The sequence below is a fragment of the Misgurnus anguillicaudatus genome, chromosome 22 (assembly GCF_027580225.2).
Source record: "Misgurnus anguillicaudatus chromosome 22, ASM2758022v2, whole genome shotgun sequence".
In the NCBI taxonomy this organism is placed as follows: Eukaryota; Metazoa; Chordata; class Actinopteri; order Cypriniformes; family Cobitidae; genus Misgurnus; species Misgurnus anguillicaudatus.
The window spans coordinates 39,306,823-39,331,311 of NC_073358.2; the positions used below are offsets into that span (position 1 = coordinate 39,306,823).

The 24,489-nt window shown below is 39.3% G+C and overlaps 1 protein-coding gene across 1 annotated transcript; it reads right to left on the reverse strand.

Annotated features, from left to right (window-relative positions):
* Positions 1–1,805: 1,805 nt before the first annotated feature.
* LOC141349174 (uncharacterized) lies at positions 1,806–22,532 on the reverse strand. Its single transcript, XM_073860659.1, has 11 exons — positions 22,408–22,532; positions 22,255–22,324; positions 22,133–22,159; positions 21,903–21,950; positions 18,827–19,015; positions 17,080–17,281; positions 14,743–14,898; positions 14,239–14,436; positions 13,932–14,113; positions 12,363–12,408; positions 1,806–1,956 (listed from the first exon to the last, which is right to left on the reverse strand). The coding sequence occupies exons 6-11, from the start codon at positions 17,174–17,176 to the stop codon at positions 1,850–1,852; spliced, it is 786 nt and encodes a 261-aa protein (XP_073716760.1). The 5' UTR covers positions 17,177–17,281; positions 18,827–19,015; positions 21,903–21,950; positions 22,133–22,159; positions 22,255–22,324; positions 22,408–22,532; the 3' UTR covers positions 1,806–1,849.
* Between the last annotated feature and the right edge of the window lie 1,957 nt (positions 22,533–24,489).

Here is a 24,489-nt window from a genome sequence, read left to right on the forward strand (position 1 = left end):
AAAAATATTTAGTATCAACATTAATGTTGTTTAAATCACAGGTAACACAAATGACAAATAAATTACTCATGGATTCTTTATTAAAATGTATTAAAAAGTTAAAAATAGATTAAGCTCCATGTTTTGGGATTCATAGATTTGACAAGTTAATTAATGCTATTAAAGAAGTTTTGGGTATGTTGAAAGAAGTTAATTTAAGCAAATTTCCATCACCTGAATTCCACCTTTTCTGTAGAATGACCCATTGGGTCGCAAAGGGACAAACCCAGCCGTTGGGTTAAATTACCCCAGAAAATTTGTATATTTAACCCAACAGTGGGTTTCAATGATGCAGCATTTTGGGTTGAAACAACCCAGCATATGTTAAATTATAACCCAATGGGTTGGGTTTGTCCCTTTGTGACCAATGCTGGGTTAAAAACAACCCAGCATTTCTTTGGGAGTGTTGGGTCAAATTAACCCAGAAAATGTTTATATTTCAACCAATAATGGTTTTAAGCAACCTAGCATAGGTTAAAATACAACCCAATGGGTTGGGTTCGTCCCTATTTGAACCAATGCTGGATTGTCAATAAAAGTTGAAAATAACCTAAATTTTTTAGAGTATAAACACACATTTCAGTTCATTTCAAAACAAGAAAAAAAGACTGTTTATAGATCATACATTGTACATTGTTTTGCTTAACAAACAAAAGATTTCCTAAGCAGATAGGATTGAAAGTCACAAGCTGCTGAAGGTCATCTGAAAACACCGTCAGGTCATTAATTTTTTATTATTTTCATTTTCTCTTTCCATCACAGTTTTTAGTAGATTAAATGACGAGTGGATCCACAGGTGTTTGTCTCTAATCTCTAATCTATACAAAACACAAAATTGTTATTGAGACATGCATTGTCAGTGTTCAATACAATTCAACAACAATTACTATATTACAGTTTTTAACACACTGTAACTGATTTAGTTTGTCTAGTTTTTCAAACCATTCACTCAAAAAAGACACATGTGCACAGTGCTCTCAGTCTTACTGTACACATGTGCTTGATTCTGTTTCTGCAGAACACTTTTGAGTTAGTTGAAAGACACACTCTGCATAACTATTTATAGCCTGGGATTTGGTCTTTATGTTGTAACTTGGCAAATCCCATAATGCTGCTTGTTAAATACCTGCTCTCTTAACCCTTTCACAACTTTGTCGATAGCATCCTGATTCTTCTGACACTCCAGTAATCCCGTGTCCTCATAGTACAGACAGTCCACTGTCAGTATATCCGTCCTCTTAACACATCTGCTGCTGTCTTGTACAGTTTTATCTGGGTCAAATGTGTGATGCAGCACCACAAGAACTTTCAGCTTAGATGCTGTTCATAGAAAAAAAAATCAACGTCAAATTTGTCTGAATGCCACATGAATATATCACCTAGATGTATTTGGAAAGTTAGAAACTTTAATGTTATGTTGAAAATAATGTTTTGATAATAAAACAACCTTTAGAGTCTGTGAATATTTTCAGTGCTGCTTCAATATCAGTTCCAGCTCGAGAAACAATAGGACAGAAAACCAAAACGACATCACTCTCATCCACTGTAGGAGTTTCATTCAGATGCTTAATTTGGTTTATCAGAGTGTCAATAAATCTCCTGTGAGAGTTATTTGTCTTTCCAGCCACAACTGAGCATAGTTTGACTATACCTGGAAAATTAGTTGGAATTAAATAAAATATGAAATAAATAAAACAAGATCATATGAAAATAGATTTCTTAATTTTTTATACATTGTGGAATGTTTAAAATTTGATATTTACTGCTTTCCAGTTGTTTGACTAATAATGGTCTTTTTATCATCAGTTTGCTATGTTCTGAGTTTTTTTCTCTCAAGAGGTCTCTTCTCTCCTAATGCCATGCCAGGTTCTTGATGACGTTTCTCATGATGTTCATCTTTTTCTTGTAGTGATAGATCTGAGTAGAAACATTCACTTGTGTTCTATTTCATCTATTACAGTACATTATTTTATTAATTCAATAAAAGCTTTCATTTATTTAATCATTCACTTTTATTCTTATTTGTATTATTATTTTATACTATGTTCATTTTTTATTCTATGTATTCTGTTCGACATTACTTTCTTAAAGGACAAGTTCGGTATTTTACACTTAAAGCCCTGTTTTCAGATTGTTTATGATGAAATAGAACGGTTTTGAATGAAATTTCGACATTTGCGGCTGCCCCGAGAATTTTTGGGTGTTTGTGTTTCAGCTCCTACCTTTACAATGGGTTTAATGGTGCACTGGAACAATCCTTTCTAAAATGCATTAAACTTTCGTTTACAAAGACGTGAAACTTATTGAGTGGTCAGGTGTGTTCACTGATATGCTCACACAAAAATCGCTGCAAAAGATGCTTTCCAACAGGTGTTTTAGCATTCGTTGTAAACTTGTGGACCTATTTTTCCAAACGCCTCACACTCGTACATTCTTCCGCTTAGAGCTTGAATAATAGACACTCCAGCACAGGTGGTGGCGCTAATCCGCCATTGCCAATTGCAAGAATAGAAACAAAGTTCCCGGCGCGGAGTAATACCGTACCTCACAGCACAACTAATACAAGTCAATGGAGTTGGCAAAAACTACGATAAAACCTGTTGGAATGCGTATTTTGCAGCGATTTTTGTGTGAGTGTAACCGGTCCTTTGTTGACCGCCGTTACGGTAATCTGCGTTGTGTGTAAAAGAAGCCCAGGACACTTTCACTTCTATTCACCAGAAAGGGATTTATTGACAGCCACGACCAGCATAAACTTCACACTGTGGATTAACATGAATAAAGTTTATATCTCTCTCGTGGGCATTCCATAAAGAGACATTCCTCTCCCCAGCATAACCAATGCAAACTCATGTAACGTTATGTGACAGTTAAAAAAAAAATAACATTAACATTAAAACATAGTATTAACACAATACAAGATTATAAAATGACATAAAAGCCAATAAAGAGAGAAATACCTGTGGATTAACATGAATAAAGTTTATATCTCTCTCGTGGGCATTCCATAAAGAGACATTCCTGTATGATAAAACATGTTAGCTAATTAATGACTCAAAACCAAGCGATAAACATATCATACGGCCCACACGATATAACTTCACATTTCCAATCCACTCACAGATAAAACACACAACAGAACACTGCATATAATCTCAGTAACGTGTAGAACAAAATACTCAGCTGATTTATACATCTTGTAACTTAATTTACTCATTTAAAATGAAGAGCTCTGAAAAAGCATACCTCTCCCCAGCATAACCAATGCAAACTGGTGAGAGGTGCGTGATCACTTCAAAATGGCGTCAGTAGCGCGCCAGGAGCAAATATCAAAATAAAAGTCTTTAAACAATGAACAGTAAAATTAACATACATTACTCAAAGAGAGTCAGAGATAATTAATACTAAATACAATAGAAAGATTTTGGTGAAAAAGCAATGCTTTACATTCAAATTGTATTTACTATAACTCGTTACATTCACCCCTTCCAGATTTCACCAAAATCTGTACTGGATTCAAACCAAATGACTGGTACAGGTCTACAATGAAATATTCATTAGTTCAACTAGTGAGTTACCCACTATTAGGGTCAAGAAAAACCTCAGGGTGATCAAACCTAAGATCATCTTGGAATATTACGATGCCTTGTACACCATAATATGACCTGCCCCTTACACTTCATATTTTATCTCTTATCAAATTGTCTCTTCACTTCATACAGAGAACACAAAGAAATTCTTTAGAACAGAGAAAGAAATGACCCAGTTCTCTTTTTCAAATTACTGCCCACACTTTGAATGTAAAAGGGTTTCTGAACCATTGACTCAATTAATCTGTTCACTTTCTTAACAACTCTACCTGCTCGTGTCTTAACACCCTGAATGTCAGGAACCGAAACTTGGGTGTCAGTATGAATGTCAGCATGAGTGTCAGCCTGAACTGTGTATGTATCTGAGTAACAATCTAAATTAACATCAAGAGATGTTGGGCTGGTTTCAACTTTACTCTTAAGAAGATTTCGGCTACTGATCTCTTGAGTCTGCAACTGATCATTAGGCTCTTTTTCATTGGAATTGAGATGGTCTGTTTCCAAAGGCTCCTCAAAAGCAGAGTCTTGAACTACAAAACTTTCAGACTCTTGACCTACAGGGCTTCCGGTGTTCTCATTTACCCATCTCGTGGTCCTTTCCTCCACGTCCATCGGATCAAAGTCTTCCACACAAAACTCACTCTTGTTGCTGTGTGTCTCGCACTCTGACTCCCCAACAGGAGATAAAATGCTTCCCTTTCCATCAGGTGACTCAGCAGGTAAGAAACTAATATCCAACAGCAGGTTCCTGTGCACTATCCTCACACTTCCTTTTTCATCCTTCAGCTTGTATGTGTGCGTCTGCAGGTTTCTGTCTACCACAGTGTACACCACAGGGTCCCACTTATCAGCTAGTTTCCTCTTTCCTCTTTCTCCTTTATTCGCCACCAGCACACGGTCCCCAATATTTAGAAATGTACCTATGACTTTCTTATTGTAACCTTTTGTCTGTTTCTGTTGCTCTTTTTCAGAATGTCGCTGCGCGATCTCAGCTGCTTCGTGGAGGTATGACAACAACGACTTCAGGTAAGTACCATGATCAACAACTACAGGGTCATGTAGTACTTGTCTGAACATCACATCCACTGGTAATCTCGGTACACGGCCAAACATAAGCTGAAAGGGAGCGTACCCAGTCGTTTCATGAACCGTAGCATTGTAGGCGAAGGTCAGTGTTTGTATTTGCTCTGGCCATTTGTGCTTTCCTTTCAAAGGCAGGGTACGGAGCATGCTCCCCAAAGTTCGATTAAATCGTTCTACTCCTCCGTTTCCCATGGGGTGGTAAGCGGTGGTGTGAGATTTAGCGACCCCTGATAGCTTCAACAACTCCGCTAGAAGAGCACTTTCGAAGTTGGCTCCCTGGTCAGTGTGGATACGACTTGGGAATCCGTACACACAGAAAACACGGTCCCACAACTTCCTCGCGACTTGTTTTGCAGACTGATTCGGACAAGGAAAGGCATGAGCTAACTTGGTGAAATGGTCTGTCACAACGAGCACATCAACTGAGCGTTTCTTCCCATCCTCCGCAGTCCAGAAATCCAGACAGACCAGCTCCATAGGCATAGAGGTCTTAATACTTGCAAGTGGGGCTCGTGCAGATGGTTCAGGAGCTTTGGCCAGGATGCATCTTTGACAGCACTTGATGTATTCACAAACCTCTTTCCCCATTCCCGGCCAGAAGAAACGTTGGCGGGCTAGATGGATAGTTCTCGCTTGCCCTTGATGACCCGCTAATTCATGCACACCCTTCAAAGCTTGACCCTTGAGACTAGAGGGTAAGACCAGCTGATACCGCTTTTGTTTACTGTGCGGATCTTGTGTGACTCGATAGAGGATTCCATCCTTAATCCTTAGTTTGTCCCATTGTCTGAAGAGAGCTATTGCTTTGGAACTCATGTTGGCCTTTTCTCGTCTCGATGGTTGACGTTTTAAGTTCAAAAAGAATGTCAATTTTGAAATGACAGAATCGGCCTCCTGCAATTCACGAATCTCCTCTGCAGGGATTGCTGGAAGGGTATCAACACCAGCTGGGAATAGATCTTGATAAGACTGAATTAGTTGCACAGCTCTTGCTTTTGATGTCTCTTCCCATTGATCATGTAAACTTAAACAAGCTTTGACAGTGGAGCTGTCAGAAGGGAAGGTAAGACAGGACTGGGGGCAGGTCTGTAAGTTCTGAGCTCCTTGACGAAAAGCATCTTGAACTCCATTTCCATCAACCTCCTCAGCCTCCATTAGTAAATCACAATATGGCTCCTTCATCAGCCTGCTGCTCACAGTTTTAACAAAAGGGTCTCTACTTAAAGCATCAGCCACTACATTTTTTGTCCCTGCTATATGCTTCAGCTCAAAATTGTAAGCTGACAGTTTTGACACCCAACGTTGCTCACAAGCTCCAAGTTTTGCCTTGGACATAACGTATGTGAGCGGACTGTTGTCTGTCCAGACCGTGAACGTTTGACCTTTTAACCAATGGCTAAATTTCTCGCACACGCTCCATTTGAGTGCCAGAAACTCAAGCTTATGAACTGGATAGTTCCTCTGTGATTTACCCAGGGTCTTACTCGCGAATGCGATAGGACGGGCTCGCTCTTCCCCTGCTGGCACTTGGGATAATACAGCTCCCAACCCGTCCAAAGAAGCATCAATTGCAAGAATCAGAGGTCGAGTGAAGTCAGGGTGCGCTAAAACCACACTTTTAAGCAGGCTCTCCTTGAGGTTACATAATGCACGGTCACATTCTTCAGTCCAATCGGTAGGATTGAGTTTCCTGTAAGTTCCTGCTTTAATTTCTCCTTTGCTTCCTCTTTTTCTTTTCTGCCCAGCTGTGAGAGCAAAAAGTGGCTTTGCCAAAGTAGAGCATCCAGGAATGAAATGTTGGTAATACAAGATCATACCAAGGACGGATTTAATTTTCTTCACTGATGGAGTACATCTGTCATCTTCCATCAAATCAAATTTGGACAGCTTTGAGATGACTTCAACTTTAGCAGGATCTACTGAAACTCCATCTCTGTCTATGATGTGACCCAGGAACTTTACAGAAGCTCTAAGTAGGTGGCATTTCTTAGGACTCAGCTTTAGATTGTATTGCCTCAGACGACTGAACACAACCTCCAACCTTTCTAATGCTTCCTGCTCATTTGGAGCAAACACCAACAGGTCATCAAGATAACATAACAGGCTGCTGAAGTTTAAGTCTCCAAAGATGCCTACCATCATCCGCATAAAGGAGGCGGGGCTATTGCAGAGGCCCTGCGGCATGCGATTATATTCGTGTAGCCCCACCGGGGTCGTGAATGCAGTAAATTTCTTGTCCTCTTCAGCCATGGGTATGTTATAAAATCCTGATGTCAGGTCCATAGTGCTGAAAAGTGTGTTTCCGCCCAGAGCAGCCAAGCAGTCAGACTGGTGTGGAAGTGGGTGTGCATCCTTTATCGTCCTCGCATTCAACCATCTGAAGTCTGTGCATAGCCGTATACTGCCATCCTTCTTCCACACTAGGACTAACGGTGAAGCATACTCGCTTACAGACTTCCTAATTATCCCTTGTTCTTCCATCTGGGATAAAACTTGCCGCAACTTTTGGTAGTGTGCTGGCGGCAACCTACGATAAGGTAGTCTGAAGGGGCGTTCATCCATTAGCCGAATGCGGTGAACAAAACCTTTTACCTCGCCACAGTCCAATGCGTGCTTGGAAAACACATCATTGTATCTCTCCAGCAACTGTATTACCTTCTCTTTTGACTCATGACTGACAGAGCAAGACTGGATGTCAAGATCAGCGAGACCAACGGTTTCCAATCTATGCTTGAAATCTGATGATGAATCAGATGAACATTGATTCTCCTCCGTAACCCCTTCAACTTGATTCAGCCCTTGGAAAAGTTCGAAGTCTTCCAAAGCAACACATGGGGACACATCTGCTAATTTGCGGTTTCTCTTTAAAGTGACTGGCTTGTCCGAGAAGTTGGTAACTTTTACAGGGACCCAGCGATCACCCCATAATGGAGTGACAACACGGCCGATCATGATGTCTCGTGATACTGACTTCGAAGTTGTTGGTTCCACTACGACGGTGCTTCCTGGGGACATTGGGACATTTTTTGGCAACTTCCCCCATACAAGATATTCCTGCTTTGCCAAGAGGGTAACACTCTGCTGTAACTTGACAGTTCCCACCTTGTCTGGCAGCTCTGATCCCTTCCACCGACTTGTGTTGGCCATAACATCCAAGAACTGCTCACATCCTGCCATCGATTCTACACTGTGATTAGAAACAAGTCTCCAGTAGTCACTGCTACCTTTCATGCGATGCGCAAGGAATTTGATGACATTAGTACCAATTATCAAATCATCACGCTGGCCGGGTACAACGAGAATGGGTACCAGACAGCTCTCTCCATAAACTTTCAACTCGACCTCATACATACACTTTGGTCTTGTAACCTTGCCGCCGCATCCTACTAAGATGACTTCCTCTCGAAGTGGTGTGGCTAATGGCAGTACATTCTCACTTAACATCCTCTTTTCTACTTTGTCACTAAAAGTGCATGCCATCGAACCTGTATCAAGCATTCCCTTCAACGAAAACACATTATTTACACTGACTGGTGCATAGAACAAATCATCGAATGCCTCAACTGCCTGGACATTTTGTGCTATCACTTTGGTTCCAAGGGGAGATTGAGCACATGCATTCTCATAAATCTGGTAAGGATCATTCTTTTCTAGGGGTTCTTCATTTACACTCACGCATCCCCCTTCCAAACGTGAGCCATCTCGTTTAAATTTGGTGGACCCCGGAGTGGTGCTGGTCCAGGCCTGGACCTGACAGTTGTACATTCCCTCTTACTATGCCCAGGCTGAAGGCATGCAAAACACAAATGTTCTCTGCGACAGTGTGCTACAGTAGAGTGATCTTGGGATTTGCATACTTTGCAGAACTTGCTTTGAGGCTGATGGGATGGCATTTGGACATTTTGAGACAGTGCACGATCAAGAAGGTTGATTAAAGTCCTCATGCAATTGTCATCACTTTGTGTGGTATGTACAGGGCTGACTGTGGTACACTCACCTAACTTAATTGGAGAGCCGACATCTACTTCCTCATTTTCGTGAGAATTCTGAACATGTGAGGTGACATGTCTTGTAGCAGTGTGACGTTTAGGCTTGGTTGACATCCGTTCTTTTAACTCTGTCTGGTAACGATCAAGCTGCTCTTGGATCTCTTGTGCAGCCCATTTTTCTGGTGCTTTAAAGCGAAATACTGCAGCAAGAGTGGGATCAGGACAGTACTTTACAAACATCATGGCCGCTTCTTGACAAGGATCCTCCATTCGTCGACCAAGCCTCCTTAAAGCTTCCTCCGTAAGATCCACTGCTTTATTAAGCCTCACCCAGTATTCAACGGGATCTTCTCCTGCTAATGGAACAGTGCCGTAAAAGTCAGCCAAAGGCATGCAAGAATAAGTAACATCGCTAAAATGCTGTTTCAGGATGTCCATGATAGCTTTTGGATTCTCAACTGGGTTTAAAGCTGAATTGCAACGGAGAGTAACTTTGACGACGTCTTTTGCTCTACCCATCAGTCTGCTTAAGATCTCTTGGTGCTGCTCTGTTATGGGTATTCCCCTTTTTCTCAGATACATGTCCATTAGCTCCTCCCATTCATGCACACTAATCTTGTCTGATGCATCACCGCGGTACACTGGGGGCTCTTTTGCTTCACTCTGCATGACCAACCTCACTCCAGTCAAGTTAAGTGAAGGTATTTCTGAGAAAGTCTTGCTGGTACCTAACCCTTGTGTATATGCACCTCTATTCTCTTCTTTAACATAACTAGCCTCTTTATGAGATGCTAACAGGGTCTTCCCCACTTGTTGTGCAATGTGTGTTATCAAGCCTTGCCAGTTTGGATCTGTTATGTCTGGAACAGCTATGGGTACAGTGTCAGCTACATCGTGATCAACTACACGTGTGGAACATAATACAGGAGATGTTGTTTTCAATTTACTTTCCCTCACAATTGGGGTAACTGGGGTTTCACCAAAAAACTTCCCCCTCCCAAGACCTAGACCTGTCATTGTTTCAAATGCATCAAAATCATCTCCTTTTAAACTGAATGCCATGTTCAATTTCACAAAAAAATACAATTGAAGATAAATTTATAATCAGAATAAACACTTTTCAAAGAGATCAGAAAATATGAGAAAAATAGTTACTTAAATGGAGGAATGCAAAAATCTGTTAATAACACTAAATGTCCATTTGTGTTCTCCCAGTTCTTTACTAATGAAAACAGTGAACCTCAATGCAGCGTCCCTCGGCGACCCAACTGACGTAGATCTGGAAGCGAATCTTCAAATCCGGGTCACGGCACCAATGTAACCGGTCCTTTGTTGACCGCCGTTACGGTAATCTGCGTTGTGTGTAAAAGAAGCCCAGGACACGTTCACTTCTATTCACCAGAAAGGGATTTATTGACAGCCACGACCAGCATAAACTTCACACTGTGGATTAACATGAATAAAGTTTATATCTCTCTCGTGGGCATTCCATAAAGAGACATTCCTCTCCCCAGCATAACCAATGCAAACTCATGTAACGTTATGTGACAGTTAAAACAAAATAACATTAACATTAAAACATAGTATTAACACAATACAAGATTATAAAATGACATAAAAGCCAATAAAGAGAGAAATACCTGTGGATTAACATGAATAAAGTTTATATCTCTCTCGTGGGCATTCCATAAAGAGACATTCCTGTATGATAAAACATGTTAGCTAATTAATGACTCAAAACCAAGCGATAAACATATCATACGGCCCACACGATATAACTTCACATTTCCAATCCACTCACAGATAAAACACACAACAGAACACTGCATATAGTCTCAGTAACGTGTAGAACAAAATACTTAGCTGATTTATACATCTTGTAACTTAATTTACTCATTTAAAATGAAGAGCTCTGAAAAAGCATACCTCTCCCCAGCATAACCAATGCAAACTGGTGAGAGGTGCGTGATCACTTCAAAATGGCGTCAGTAGCGCGCCAGGAGCAAATATCAAAATAAAAGTCTTTAAACAATGAACAGTAAAATTAACATACATTACTCAAAGAGAGTCAGAGATAATTAATACTAAATACAATAGAAAGATTTTGGTGAAAAAGCAATGCTTTACATTCAAATTGTATTTACTATAACTCGTTACATGAGCATATCAGTGAACACCCCTGACCACTCGGTGAGTTTCACATCTTTGTAAACGAAAGTTTAATGCATTTTAGGAAGGATTGTTCCAGTGCACCATTAAACCCATTGTAAAGGTAGGAGCTGAAACACAAACACCCAAAAATTCTCTGGGCAGCCGCATATGTCGAAATTTCAGTCAAAACCGTTCTATTTCATCATAAACAATCTGAAAACAGGCCTTTAAGTGTAAAATACCGAACTTGTCCTTTAATTTTGTTTAACGGAAAACACCACCATTTTTAAATATATATCGTTTTAAATCCGTGCACTTCATCTTTGCACAGCGTTTCGTGAATGTGTTCCACTTAAAAATCGCCACGTTTTATTTTGTGCCACCATACTTACTCATGTAACTACTCATGTAACAGTCTTTAAATAGGGAAAACATGGAAGTGTTTGGTGGCTTCTAAAAAAACGAGAATGTTGTGAAACAGTGCATGCACAAAATAAACATGCACAAAATCACATACACTGTAAAATGAAAAACGTTGGATCAATTAAAAAATTACTTCAATTGGTAACACCTAAAAAATTTAATTTTTCAACTTACAATTTTTCTATTGTCTCACTTTTGTTTCACTATTTAAATTAATTCTTGTACGTGCTACCACTTGAAGTAATTTCCAATATATAATATGGGAAATATTTCAATATATAATATATAAATAAGTTGATCCAACCTTTTGCTTTTTACAGTGTATGAGTCCAATGGGCAAATTATCACACAGAGCTAACACTAATTCAAACCAATGAAAGATCACTGTGAGTTTTATTATCTTTTGCAGACAATATCCAGAAACAAATTAACATTATCAACTTAATTTTTTGTACTTTGGAAAATAATAAAAACGTAACCATGTCAAATGTAAATTGGCCTGTGTTCTCCAGCAGTCTCTTTTTGTCCTCATCAATTTCTTCAGATTCTAGTCTTTTAAACTAGTTTACTGAACAACTCAGCTGATGGTTTGGTTTTTCTGTTGTTTGACAGTGCTTTCCAGTACTCTCCTTTTATTATTTTCATATATTATTACATCAAGCTACAAATAAACCTCAACTAGATCATATCTCCTTTTGTCCTTCAAAATGTCTTATCCTCATCCGTTCTGTCATTTTCATTTTTTCAGCAGTTGATGTTTACTGGTTTTTACCTCTTGGACTGCACTGTAAAAAATGACTGTAGAAATTACAGTGTTAATGGGTATTACTGGCAACTAGCTGCCAGTAACTTACTGTAGATTTTACATTTATGTTATTTACTGGCAACATTTTGTTCAAAGTTAAATGAACATGAAACATTTTTTGACTTTATCTTCTACAGTAAGTTACTGGCAACCAGCTGCAAAATTACAGCAAATTTTTTAGAGTGTGTGTTCTCCAGCAGACCTCACTAAGTGACACTGAATCTGTCTTTTAGGGCTGTACTTAATAATTGTATTTTGTTTAATCATTTCAACAACACTTACCGGTCCTTGAAGCAAATTCCTCCTTTTCCCCCCATGCATTGTTGATCTGTGAAAGTAAAGGATCTTTAAGTTAAGTAGGCTAAGGACTGAGTGTAAATATTGAGAGATGTTACTGATTGTAGAGACTGCTCTTTAGAGCAGGGTTTGACTGTAATTGTCCTTGCTTTTTATGGGGCGAGCAGACCAAATGTGAATTCAACAATTTGCGCGAGTAGATTACAAACAAAGTCAATGCAAAGACGCAAATAGATGCAAACTTGCGCGGGGTGATACAAATGACACAAGCTGGGCGGCGCAATTGCGATTCGCCTTAAAGGAACATGCCCAGATTTTGGGAATTTAGCTTATTCACCGTATCCCCCAGAGTTAGATAAGTCCATACATACCTTTCTCATCTATGTGCGTGCTGTAACTCAGTCTGACACAGCCCCCGCTAGCTTAGCTTAGCACAAAGACTGCAAGTGAATGGCTCCAGCTAGCAAACTGCTCCCAATAATTGACAAAATAACGCAAACATTTTCCTATTTATGTGTTGTGGTTTGTATAGTCACAACATGTACAAATAAAAAGGTCATATGAGACACAGCGATCTTTTAACAGTATACATACTGGGAACGATATTCTCAGAAGACGAAGCACTGCTACTTGGGCGGAGTAATTTGCTTGCCGCACCGGTGAAACCCCCTGGTGAGGAGCAGAGAGTTCGGTCAAAGTTGTGCAAATCACTCCGCCCAAGTAACAGTGCTTCATCTTCTGAGAATATAGTTCCCAGTATGGTATCACCCCCCACCCCCACAATAACTGCATAGGTCCACTGGAACAATCCTTTCTAAGTTGCATTAAACTTTCGTTTACAAAGATGTGAAACTCACTGAGTGGTCAGGGGCGCCCACCGATACGCCCACACAAAAACCGCTGCAAAAGATGCTTTCCAACAGCTGTTTTAGCATTCATTGTTAACTTGTGGACCTATTTTCCAAACGCCTCACACTCGTATATTCTTCCGTTGAGAGCTTGAATAATAGACACTCCAGCCCAGTTGGTGGCAATAATCCGCCTTTGCCAGTTGCAAGAATACAAACAACTCCATTTCCGTTTCAGTGGCGGAGTAATACCGTACCTCACAGCACATCTAATACAAGTCAATGGAGTTGGACAAAAACTACAATAAAACCTGTTGGAAAGCATCTTTGGCAGCGATTTTTGTGTACACATGTGTTTAATTCTGTTTTGTAGAACATGTTTTTTTTTTGCCTGTTTTTGCCTTTATTAACAGTGAATGAGGAGAGGACAGGAAAGTACAGGGGGGAGAGAGGGGTATGGGATCGGCAAATGACCACGAGCCGGAAAATCGAACTCGGGTCGCCGAAAGTGTGAAAAAGCACCACATGTTGGAACGTTACCCAATACACCATCTGCTCTGACTTGTAGAACATGTTTGGGTTAGTTGGAGAACACACACTGCATAACTATTTATTAATGAGCCTGGGATTAACCTTGGTCTTAATGTTGAAACTTGGCTTAATGTAAGTTTCCATAACGCTGCTTGTTAAATACCTGCTCTCTTACCCCTTTCACAACTTTGTCGATAGCATCATGATTCTTCTGACACTCCAGTAATCCTGTATCCTCATAGAACAGACAGTCCACTATCAGTATATCCATCCTCTTAACACATCTGCTGCTGTCTGGTACAGTTTTCTCTGGGTCAAACGTGTGATGTAGCACCACTAGAACATTCAGCTTACGTGCTGTTCAAAAAATAAAAGAAAAATGAAAGACAAATTTGCTGGATGCCTTGAATGTACCATCTAGATCAGAAGTAAAGTTAGAAACTATTATGTTATTGAAAATAATGTGCTGATAATCAAACAACCTGTAGAGTCTTTAAATCTTTTCAGTGCTGCTTCAATATCAGTTCCAGCTCGGGAAACAATGGGACAGAAAACCATAAAAATGTCACTTTCATCCATGGCACGAACTTCCTTCAGATCCTGAATTTGGTTTTTCAGAGTGTCAATAAATTTCCGGTGAGAGTTATTTGTTTTTCCAGCCAAAAATGAGTACAGTTTGACTGAAAATTAAATAAATGAAATAAATAAAAATACATTACCCAAATGATGATGTTATTACTTCCACTATTTTATATATATATATATATATATATATATATATATATATATATATATATATATATATATATATATATATATATATATATATATATATATAAATAAATAATGCGTCCAGTTATAAATTACACATAATTGATGAATGTTTTAGTCCCTTTTTTCCGAGTAATCTTTTAACTTTCATGTATTACATTGAGCTATGAATAAATGTCAACTAGACACTTTCTTTGTCCTTTAACATTTCTTACCTATATCTCTCATCTGTCTGGTCTTCATCAGTGTATGCAGTTGATGTTTACTGGTTTCCAGCTCTTGGACTGGGATCTCTGGGACTGGGAGTATTTCCAACCCTGTGTCTTTCTCCTCTAGCTGATTCTCTTCAATGTTGGTCCTCTGTTGTTTTTCTATTTGTTTTAGATTTTTCTGTTAGTTGTTTTCTTTAGCATTTGTAAGTTTGATTTACAGTTCTTTGAATTGTTTGTTTTCTTTTCAAACTGAATGTGAAATAACAGCCTATTCTCACTGTTAATACGTGGTATTAATATGTAACTTTCAAAAGCACAGAACATACTTTTTTGTATGTTTAAATAGATGCTGAACAGGTGGAGAGTGAATCAACTCCAGGGTAAGGCTAAGGAGGATTCACACAAAACATGTTTTTTTTTAATTCCACTTCGCATTATAATTTTTGTTTATAAACAGAAGCTAGATTGATGTGATTGCACTCATCTTTGCAGCGCTTTAAATGCAGAACAGTGGACGAGTCAGAAAAGGCCTGGAGGTGAGGTAAGCGTTGCAGGTTTTCTTTCAGGCATCCTCGCATTTTGTGCCCCACTTAAAAACAATTCACTAGTCTTCTCAAATTTAAGACATAAAAATATGATCTGTCCCTACATAATCAAACTTAAAATGCAAAACCAAATTAATTTTTTTCCCCAAAACCTCCAAGGTGCCACCTGCCATGATGTGTTGGCCATGTAGCAACAACCTACACCTCCAAGCATAATTGCTCCCCATACATTTAAAAAAGAATCAGCTTTAGGTTCAAAAACTAATGTTACATTTAACTTAAAGCAGGCATAGTGTATGAGTGATTTGGCAAGGCAACCAATAATAATAAATAGCCATTGCCTTACCTAATGTAGCAAAATCCTGCGTACGGTAATTGGCCACCCCAATTGCCCACCCCAGACTCCATCAGACTCGTCAGATATTAATTCTTTACTAGTAGCCTACTTCTACTGTAGCAGTTTTCTTAAACCAAAACTGATATTTTACAGTGCTTTGATTTATTTATATTTAATTTTGTGGGAGTAACCACTCTACCGTGACGTAGTTACTGTATTGGAGTAAATAGTAGGCGCAAACTTATAGTGACGTGCGGTGGTTGGCAGATGTTGGTCCATGTTTTGAAGCTGTGTATGTAATATAATATATTTATAAAGTTTATAAATATGAATAAACACTGCAACAGCTTCTTGCTTAGTTCAAAAGCCATTTTCTATTATCAATGTACATGTATTAAGAGTGACCCCGAATAGTCGAAGATTCGAGGCATTAATAGGAGAAGCCTGATTCAACGACCAATCTCACAGTCGAATCGTCGCAGATATGTTATGAAACCAGGATCATTCAATTTCTGGAGCTGAATGTTTTTGTTAACCCCCTCCCCCGAATCTTTTCAGATTTGTAAAATAACTTCATCCAGTACGCTAGGTGGCAGCATTTAGCTTTAAACGCTGCAGTCCCCCACTCCAGTATAAACGAATGAGAGACTGAAGTTGAAACAACGGCCCTGTCCCAAATGGCACACTCCGGACTTGTGGTCCTCCTCAGAGTCCACACTTTGATGGCATCACGTAGTCCAGACTTTAGGGACCCTTGATGAGAGTTCGCGTGGGTGCACCGGAGTCGTATTTTGGGACAGACTCGAGCATCACACCGAAAATAGATAGAGAAGTTGCCCGTCAGTGTGAACTCCTCCCATCCGTTGTCTGATTGCCCTTTCACAAGGACTTCTGGGTTGGTAAAGTGCGCAAAGCCTGCTGCAGTGCGGGCTTCGCTGAAGACCGCATCAAGGGAGCAAAGGAGGCGCTGATGAGCACAATTCAAAGCGTAAAAATGACAGATGGGACACCCTACGGACTCGTAGACTAAGTGAGAACGCGCAATTTAAGGCCACGAGACCGAAAGTCCCAATGAAGTGCGCCATTTGGGACAGGGCCACGACGGTGTGTAAATTTATTTGCTGAATCTACCCACAGTAAATGCATTTTTCAAATTGTTCATTTTTACGGTGCCTTCGTTATTACTGTGAAAGTGTATATTTAAAGTTATGTAATATAATAAAGTTATGTGTAAATACTGTTAAATCGCGTCAACTGATATATTATCGGCTAAATGTTAGCGCTCTGATCTAAGTTTGTCTGCTCTGATGCAGCTGAACAATGTTGTTGGTATATTTAGTATATTTAATCAGAGTGAATTAAAGCTTTGAACAAAAAGCTTTGCTCATAGCAATTATCCTTTTTTGTAGATGGATATACACGTTTAACAAACACAATTTAACAAACCTCTATTCTTACCTCTATTCCTCATCTGTTCGGTCAGTGTCTCCAGTTGATGTTTACTGGTTTCCAGCTCTTGGACTGTGTTCTGGACTGTGATCTCTTTCTCACTCATCAGTTTCTTCAGATTCTCAAACTCTGTGTTTTTCTCCTTTAGCTGATTCTGTATGTTGTCAATGTCTTTGTTTTTTTTGCAGCAGTTGATTTTGTGAATCCATTTCTGGACAAACAGATTTAGATTTTTCTGTCAGTTTTTTTTCATCTGTAAGTTTGATCTGCAATTCTTTGAGTTGTTTGATTTCTTGTTAATCTATAACTGTGCAATAAAGACCAACATTTCACCTTTAAACCAGTAATTTACTGTTCTGAACACCCCAGCTACTGTTTTTTTACTTCCTGTTGTTGACACAATATTTAATAGTGTTTTCCAGAAATCAAATTTTCTAAGAGTTTATAAAGACCAACATTTGTCTTTTAAACCAGTAATTGAGTAGCCTGGGTGCCAGCTGATCTTAGCCCCGCCCACAACATTTTGAAAATGGGAAGATCGGTCTGGGGTTTCACCATTGAGGAGCTACTATGCTAGACCCAATGCTGGTCGAACCAATCAAATTGTCAGGGCGGGCTTTATACAATGATGGACAGATGATCAACAGTAACGTCACCAAAGAGCGTATGTGTTGAATCTATTTACAACGAAATGGCTGCCGCTGTAGAATTCAGATGTGTGAATTCTGACATTGAGTCTTTTCTAAAACATATATCGACAGAGCATTGATTTTAAAAGAGGAACAGATAAACGCGAGCAAGGCATTTCTTGATGCTTTTGCCGTCCTTCTACGGGATTCGGCGAAAGTTGGTTGCACTTATGGAGGACAAAGTTAAAGAAGTAACTGAAATGGGTATCACGGCAATGCAACTCGGCGTGCACGACGAAATGGATATAATTAGCGGTCGTTGCCAGCTTCTTTTCGGAACCCCGGAATCGTGGCTGCTGAATAAGTGGAGGGACATGCTAGGCTCCGATATTTTTCAAGCAAACGTAATGGGTATCATCCTGGATGAAGTTCAACTAATGTACAAATGGTAAGAGATAGTCTTACTGTATGACTTAATGTTGTGATATAAATGAAATGTTGTAAACATAGTAGGTGTTGATGTACGTTCGCTAACTCAGACTTAGTATAATCACAATGTTAGTGTCATTGTAGCGAAATAACTAGCAGTTCGGTCAGGCTGCAAAAGACGTCATTTCAACATACGTCACACACTCCGTTGCTCTGATTGGTCATAGGTCACTCCAATTGAGTGCAGAGGCATTTTTCGGTTATGACAACGTCAGGCTAGTAATTGAGAATTACAGATGCAAAAGCCTCTAAAAGTTACTTCAGTCTAAAATGTGATTATGATATTTACAGAATATTCTCAGTATGTATTAGGCTATATGTTCATCAAATTCTTTCGATTCAAAAACGCCTAATTTTGGACTCAGACCATTCAGAAATACTGATTTGTTGCAGAATCCATTAAGAGTCTAATTAAAAAATGCTTAATTATTCAAAAGAAAACATTTCAGAGGAACTTAGCAGGTTTTGCATCTGAACCCTTCAATTAATGATTTGAACACCACAGCTGGTGGTTTTTGTTTCCTGTTACTGATATTTGACTGTGTTTTCCAGTAATCTCTATATTTAACTTTCATGTATTAAGCTACACATAAATGTTAACCAGACCCTCTCTCACTTTGTCATTTGAAATTTCTTACCTCTATTCCTCATCTGTTCGGTCAGTGTCTCCAGTTGATGTTTACTGGTTTCCAGCTCTTGTACTGTGATCTCTTTTTCTCTCATAAGTTGCTTCAGATTCTCCAACTCTGTTTTCTCCCCAGTTAGCTGATTCTGTATGTTTTCATTGTCTTTGTCTGTTGGCAGCAGTTGAATTTGTGATTCTCTATCTAGAAGAACAGATTTAGATTTTTCTGTCAGTTGTTTTTTTTTACATTTGTAAGTTTGATCTGCAGTTCTTTTAATTGTCTGATTTCTTGTCCAACTTTGAATGTAAAATGAAAACGTTTCGGTTACGTATGTAACCCTCGCTCCCTGAAGGAAGGGAACGGAAATGCCATGTCGTGACCGACAAATTGGGAACTGATTCGCGGAGACAAATCTACTTCGAGAAACTAACAAAACACCAATGAACTTGGCATGCAGGCATTTGCATCTGCCGGCGCCGCCCTGTCGCACGAGTATTTAGCGAGAGGCAGGTACGTTTACCAAATCAGCTATATTATTTGCTGAGAAAGCCGAGCATACATCGGAACATCGGCCTGGTAACAGCAATGGAACAGCAAACTGTGGCGACGGGACGTGACGTCTCCATTCCCTTCCTTCAGGGAATGAGGATTACGAGACGTTCCTTTTCACGCCGTGACGACTAATTGGGAATCCCTACCAAAGTGCCACTGAAGCCGGACACTTCCGGTGCCTGCCAAAACCCTCCACCCTCCACGTAGGGGGCGGAACCTAAGGCCGGCCACTACCTGTTTCTTTACCCCACGATAGTGAACCAGTGAACTGGGGAAGCGACCTAGACTTCGCGGAACTAGGAACACTGCGGAAGCCATCCCCTAAGAAGGTTAACTGGATGACATATGAAATATGATATAAATGTCTCTGAACAGTACATGGTATGACAGAGAGACGCAGAGCAGGCTCTGCCAAGAGAAAACGTGAAGAATTTTAACCCCACGGACTATATACACATAGGAACCCCACGTAAGGGACACAATGTGGGCGCCTAGCCTAACACATGTTTATCTAGGCGGTGCAGGAGTACAAAAAACAGTTTTGAGACGTTATTGCACTATTGACCTTCCATAATGGTGCAAATGTGCAGCACCAAAATAGAGGCTGCAAGCCAACATACAAACAGACCTACGGTGTTCTCACTGGTTTGAAGAGAGAACCCGAGAGGAAACCAGCTCGATACGAACACTATAGATAGAATCTAGTGAACATACAGTATTGAGTGTCGCCCAGCTTGCAGCTCTACAAATGTCTGTTAGTGAGGAACCACGAGCCAATGCCCAAGATGATGCCACACTACGTGTAGAGTGAGCACGTCAATTAAATTGGCACGGCACGTCTTGCTGTTGGTATGCAAGGGCTATAATATCCACAATCCAATGGGACATCCTCTGCTGGGTGACAGCTTTCCCTTTCTGCTGACCACAGTAACAGACAAAGAGCTGGTCTGAGGTCCTAAAGCTTTGCATTCTGTCTATATACACACGTAGTGCATGTACAGGACATAACAAAGCCATGGCTGGGTCTGCCTCCTCCAAAGGCAGCGCTTGCAAGTTCACCACCTGATCTCGGAAAGTGTGGCAACTTTGGGCACGTAGCCAGGCCAAGGTCTCAGTGTTACGCTGGATGCAGCAGGCCCGAACTGAAGGCACAAATCATCGACCAAAAATGCATGCAGGTCCCCTATCCTCTTAAAGGATTAGTCAATTTTCTTAAAAGAAAAATCCAGATAATTTACTCACCACCATGTCATCCAAAAAGTGGATGTCTTTCTTTGTTCAGTCGAGAAGAAATTATGTTTTTTGAGGAAAACATTGCAGGATTTTTCTAATTTTAATGGACTTTAATAGAGCCCAACATTTAATACTTAACTCAACACTTAACAGTTTTTTTCAACGGAGTTTCAAAGGAATATAAACAATCCCAGACGAGGCATCTTATCTAGCAAAACGATTGTCATTTTTGACAATAAAATTAACAAATATACACTTTTAAAGCACAACTTCTCTTCTAAATCCGGTCGTGATGCGCTAGCGTGACCCCACGCAATACGTCATCACGTCAAGAGGTCACAGAGGACGAACGTGAAACTCCGCCTCAGTGTTTCAAGTGTTGAGAAAGAGGACTGTTCCTACGTTGTTGTATGTCAACTGATACTAATTAATGTCTTTGTGTCAGTTTATTGTTTACAATGGTCCGCAAATGTGCGTTTTATTTATGTAACACGTGACTACGCATTTACGTTAGGTCGCGCTGGACCGGACCTAGACGAAAAGTTGTGGTTTAAAAGTACATATTTTTTATTTTTCTTGTCAAAAATGACAATCGTTTCGCTAGATAAGACCCTTATGCCTCGTTTGAGTTTGTTTATAGTCCTTTGAAACTCAGTTGAAAAAAACTGTTAAGTGTTGAGTTATGTATTAAATGTTGGGCTCTATTAAAGTCCATTAAAATTAAAAAAATCCTGCAATGTTTTCCTCAAAAAACATAATTTCTTCTCGACTGAACAAAGAAAGACATCAACATTTTGGATGACATGGTGGTGAGTAAATTATTTAAGAAATTTGACAAATCCTTTAACAAAAGCCAATGCGAGGAGTGTTAGAGTTTTCATTGTGAGATACTCACAGTATGCAGAGGCTCAAAGGGGGCATCCTGGAGTGCTTTCAGCACCAAGGACAGATCCCAGGGAGGGCGTGAAGGATTTAGCCTTTGTGCACCTCTGAGAAATCGAATGACCAGGTCGTGCTGACCCACGGCTCTACTCATGCTTTTCTCATGCATTCTTCTTTTTATCATGGCTTCTGTTTTATGGCTGGAGCCGGCATGGTTTAATACTTAAAGAAGACTCACTTAACCATTGACTAAACTTGCACAATCATGATTTATAATGTATAAAAAAAATCATTGAACATTTGTAAAAAATGAGGTGCATGCTTGTACAGGTGTTTTAATTAATATTATGTAAACGTTTTAATTTATAACTTAAAATTAAGTCAGTTAATATATTTATGTTGACACTCAGTAAAATCTGACCTTCTTTTACTCTTATCCTTGCTGTGTCTTTACAGCAACACAAAAACTCTGTGAAGCAAGAGAGAAACAGGCAGTTCAGTATACACACATGACTATTATCAAGCTCATGTTATCAGTTAATTATTATCCACATTCTAAGTATTTTAAAAAAGCAACTGAAACTCATTTACGCCACCTAAATGCAAACATAAGCAAACTCAAAGGGTATAATTGTGTATAGTAATACTTACTATTGCATGTAGCTCCCATAGTTTTTCCTTTAAAAAGACAAACACATCAACTTTATGATTATTAACTGATTTATCTCTATGTAGGCCTATATTAAACACATTTAGTAACAAAATCAGTTTACCTTTTCAGTCTTATTATTTGGGTTGAAATCACACGTAATAGCGTGTAAATGATGACTTAATAAAATTGTGCTGTAAAAACATAAATAAAACATAAATGCAGGTATTAACTAAATAAAACATTTATTAATGTATGTATGTTACTCTCCACTTACCTTTTCAGTCCTTCACAAAATCTCCTGTCTGGGCTGAAGAATGAAGAAAGGACTTAAAGTTGTCACAAAGTAAGCTATAGTAAGATATTGTACATGCAACTCTATATGTAAATGTGAAAGTGTGTCCTTGCTTACCCTACTATCACACCAATTCAACAAATCACCTTTCACTTTCACTTGAAAAAAATCCAAAAGGGTTTCATTTACTACATTCACAATAATACATGTATCATTCTCTAGACGTGTTTCTCGATCAGGGCTACGCTGACCCCTAATGGTTCGTGGTGTATTTGCAGGGGGTCCATACTATCAATAAAAAGTTTAACCCTTATGTATTGTTGGGGATGTTTTCATCCACTATTGAGTCTTAATTTGGACAAAACTTTCTCTGTGTTTCAGCAAACTTTTGGTGACGAATCTTATATTGACACATATTTTGTGAAATTTCTTTTACATTTTGTAAAAACTCAACAATACACCGTGGGCAAATTTACTGCCCTTTTGTGTTGGTCAGGACGAAAATATCCATTAAATTAAGCTTCTGTAAAAATGTATCAGATTAATATTTTTTCTTTTTTGCATCAATATGTTAATCAACCTCAGTCCTGATCAAAACTACAAATGTTTACACAAACCCTTTTATTTCCAAGTTCATAAATGATGTCACTGATTTGGGAAAAACACACAAAATGACTGATTTTCCATATAAAAAGTTATTGTGGACTGGATTTTTTTGTACCTTTTTCACAGTCTTGGGAATGTCAAAGATTGGTAAAAACATTGGCTTTGATGCATTGTTAGTTTTTGTGCAGCATCAGATTTTATTTTATTTTCTCCCTCATTTACTGTTTTCCCCCATTGACTTCCATTATAACGAAATGTTTTGTTTGCAAAGCCATGACATCATATAATCATGCATTTTTGATTATTTGAGGTTTTTCCTTTTGCAAAAAGGTCAAATTTGTAATTTTTACTGTTGATCCAATACAGTCTCCTGAGGTTGCGTATAAATATTCATTCATTCATTCAGGCCCTTTGCGTCGAGAACGACGATTGGTGAGGCGCTTCAGTCTTCTACTGTTGAGGAAGTCTAAATACTGCAGGTGAGATCTTGAGGCACCAGATCTTATAGAGGAGTGCCACAATACTCGGTCAGCGGCAAGGTTTTCCCAGTTATCACTTGATAGACCGAACGACCGAAGGTCACGCTTCAGGACATCCTTAAAACGGAGCTTCGGGCGCCCGACTGGGCGAGGGGCATCAGCAATTTCTCCATACAGGATTGCTTTTGGTAACCGGTTTTCATCCATCCGGTAGATGTGGCCAGCCCAACGTAAGCGGCGTGTGCGCAGCAAAGTGTAGAGGTCTGTGCACTTGGTTGTAGAAAGGATAGCCGAGTTTGGAACGTGATCCTTCCAGGTTATGCCAATAATTGAGCGCAGGCAACGAAAGTGGAAGGTGTTCAAACTCGTGCAATACATGCGCCAAATTCCACTTTGGCGTGCATATGATACGCAAGTCCTTCCCATTCACTTAAACGGGGCATCTTTTTTTGTCATTTTATTTATTGGTTTCTCAATTTTTTTCTGTTTTTTAAACCATTTTCGCTTGGGTTTAGGGTTAGATTTTAGATTAGCTTAATAAGGTTATTTAATATACAGGTTTATCAATGTTTTTGTCCATATTTAAGCCATGGTCGCTTGGAGTTGGGGTTAGAGTTGGGGTTTGGGTTAGGATGTCATTTTTATATAACAAAAAGTTGTTCCAACCCTAAACCCCAGCGAAAATGGTAAAAAAAAAAATTGCAAAAAAATTGAGAAAACAATAAATGGAACGACAAAAAAAGATGCCCCGTTTAAGTGAATGGGAAGGACTTGCGTATCATATGCACGCCAAAGTGGAGTTTGGCGTGTGTGTTGCGCGAGTTTTGCACATCGTGCTATTTATACGCATTTTCAGGAGACTGGGCTGATCACCACGTGGCACCATTAACCCTTTAGTAGGTATGTGCAAAAACAAAGCTTTATTTTTGGGCATGTAAATTGAGTTATATGGAGAATAACAGCGTATTTGTATGTATGT

Coding starts and splice junctions, on each gene's coding strand:
- LOC141349174 (XM_073860659.1), bottom strand. CDS start 17,176: ATGAGTGAGAAAGAGATCACAGTCCAGAACACAGTCCAAGAGCTGGAA. Junction 14,437..14,742: donor CAGACAGATGAGAGATATAG/GTAAGAAATGTT, acceptor TTTAATTTTCAG/TCAAACTGTACTCATTTTTG. Junction 14,114..14,238: donor AAGATTTAAAGACTCTACAG/GTTGTTTGATTA, acceptor TTTTTTGAACAG/CACGTAAGCTGAATGTTCTA.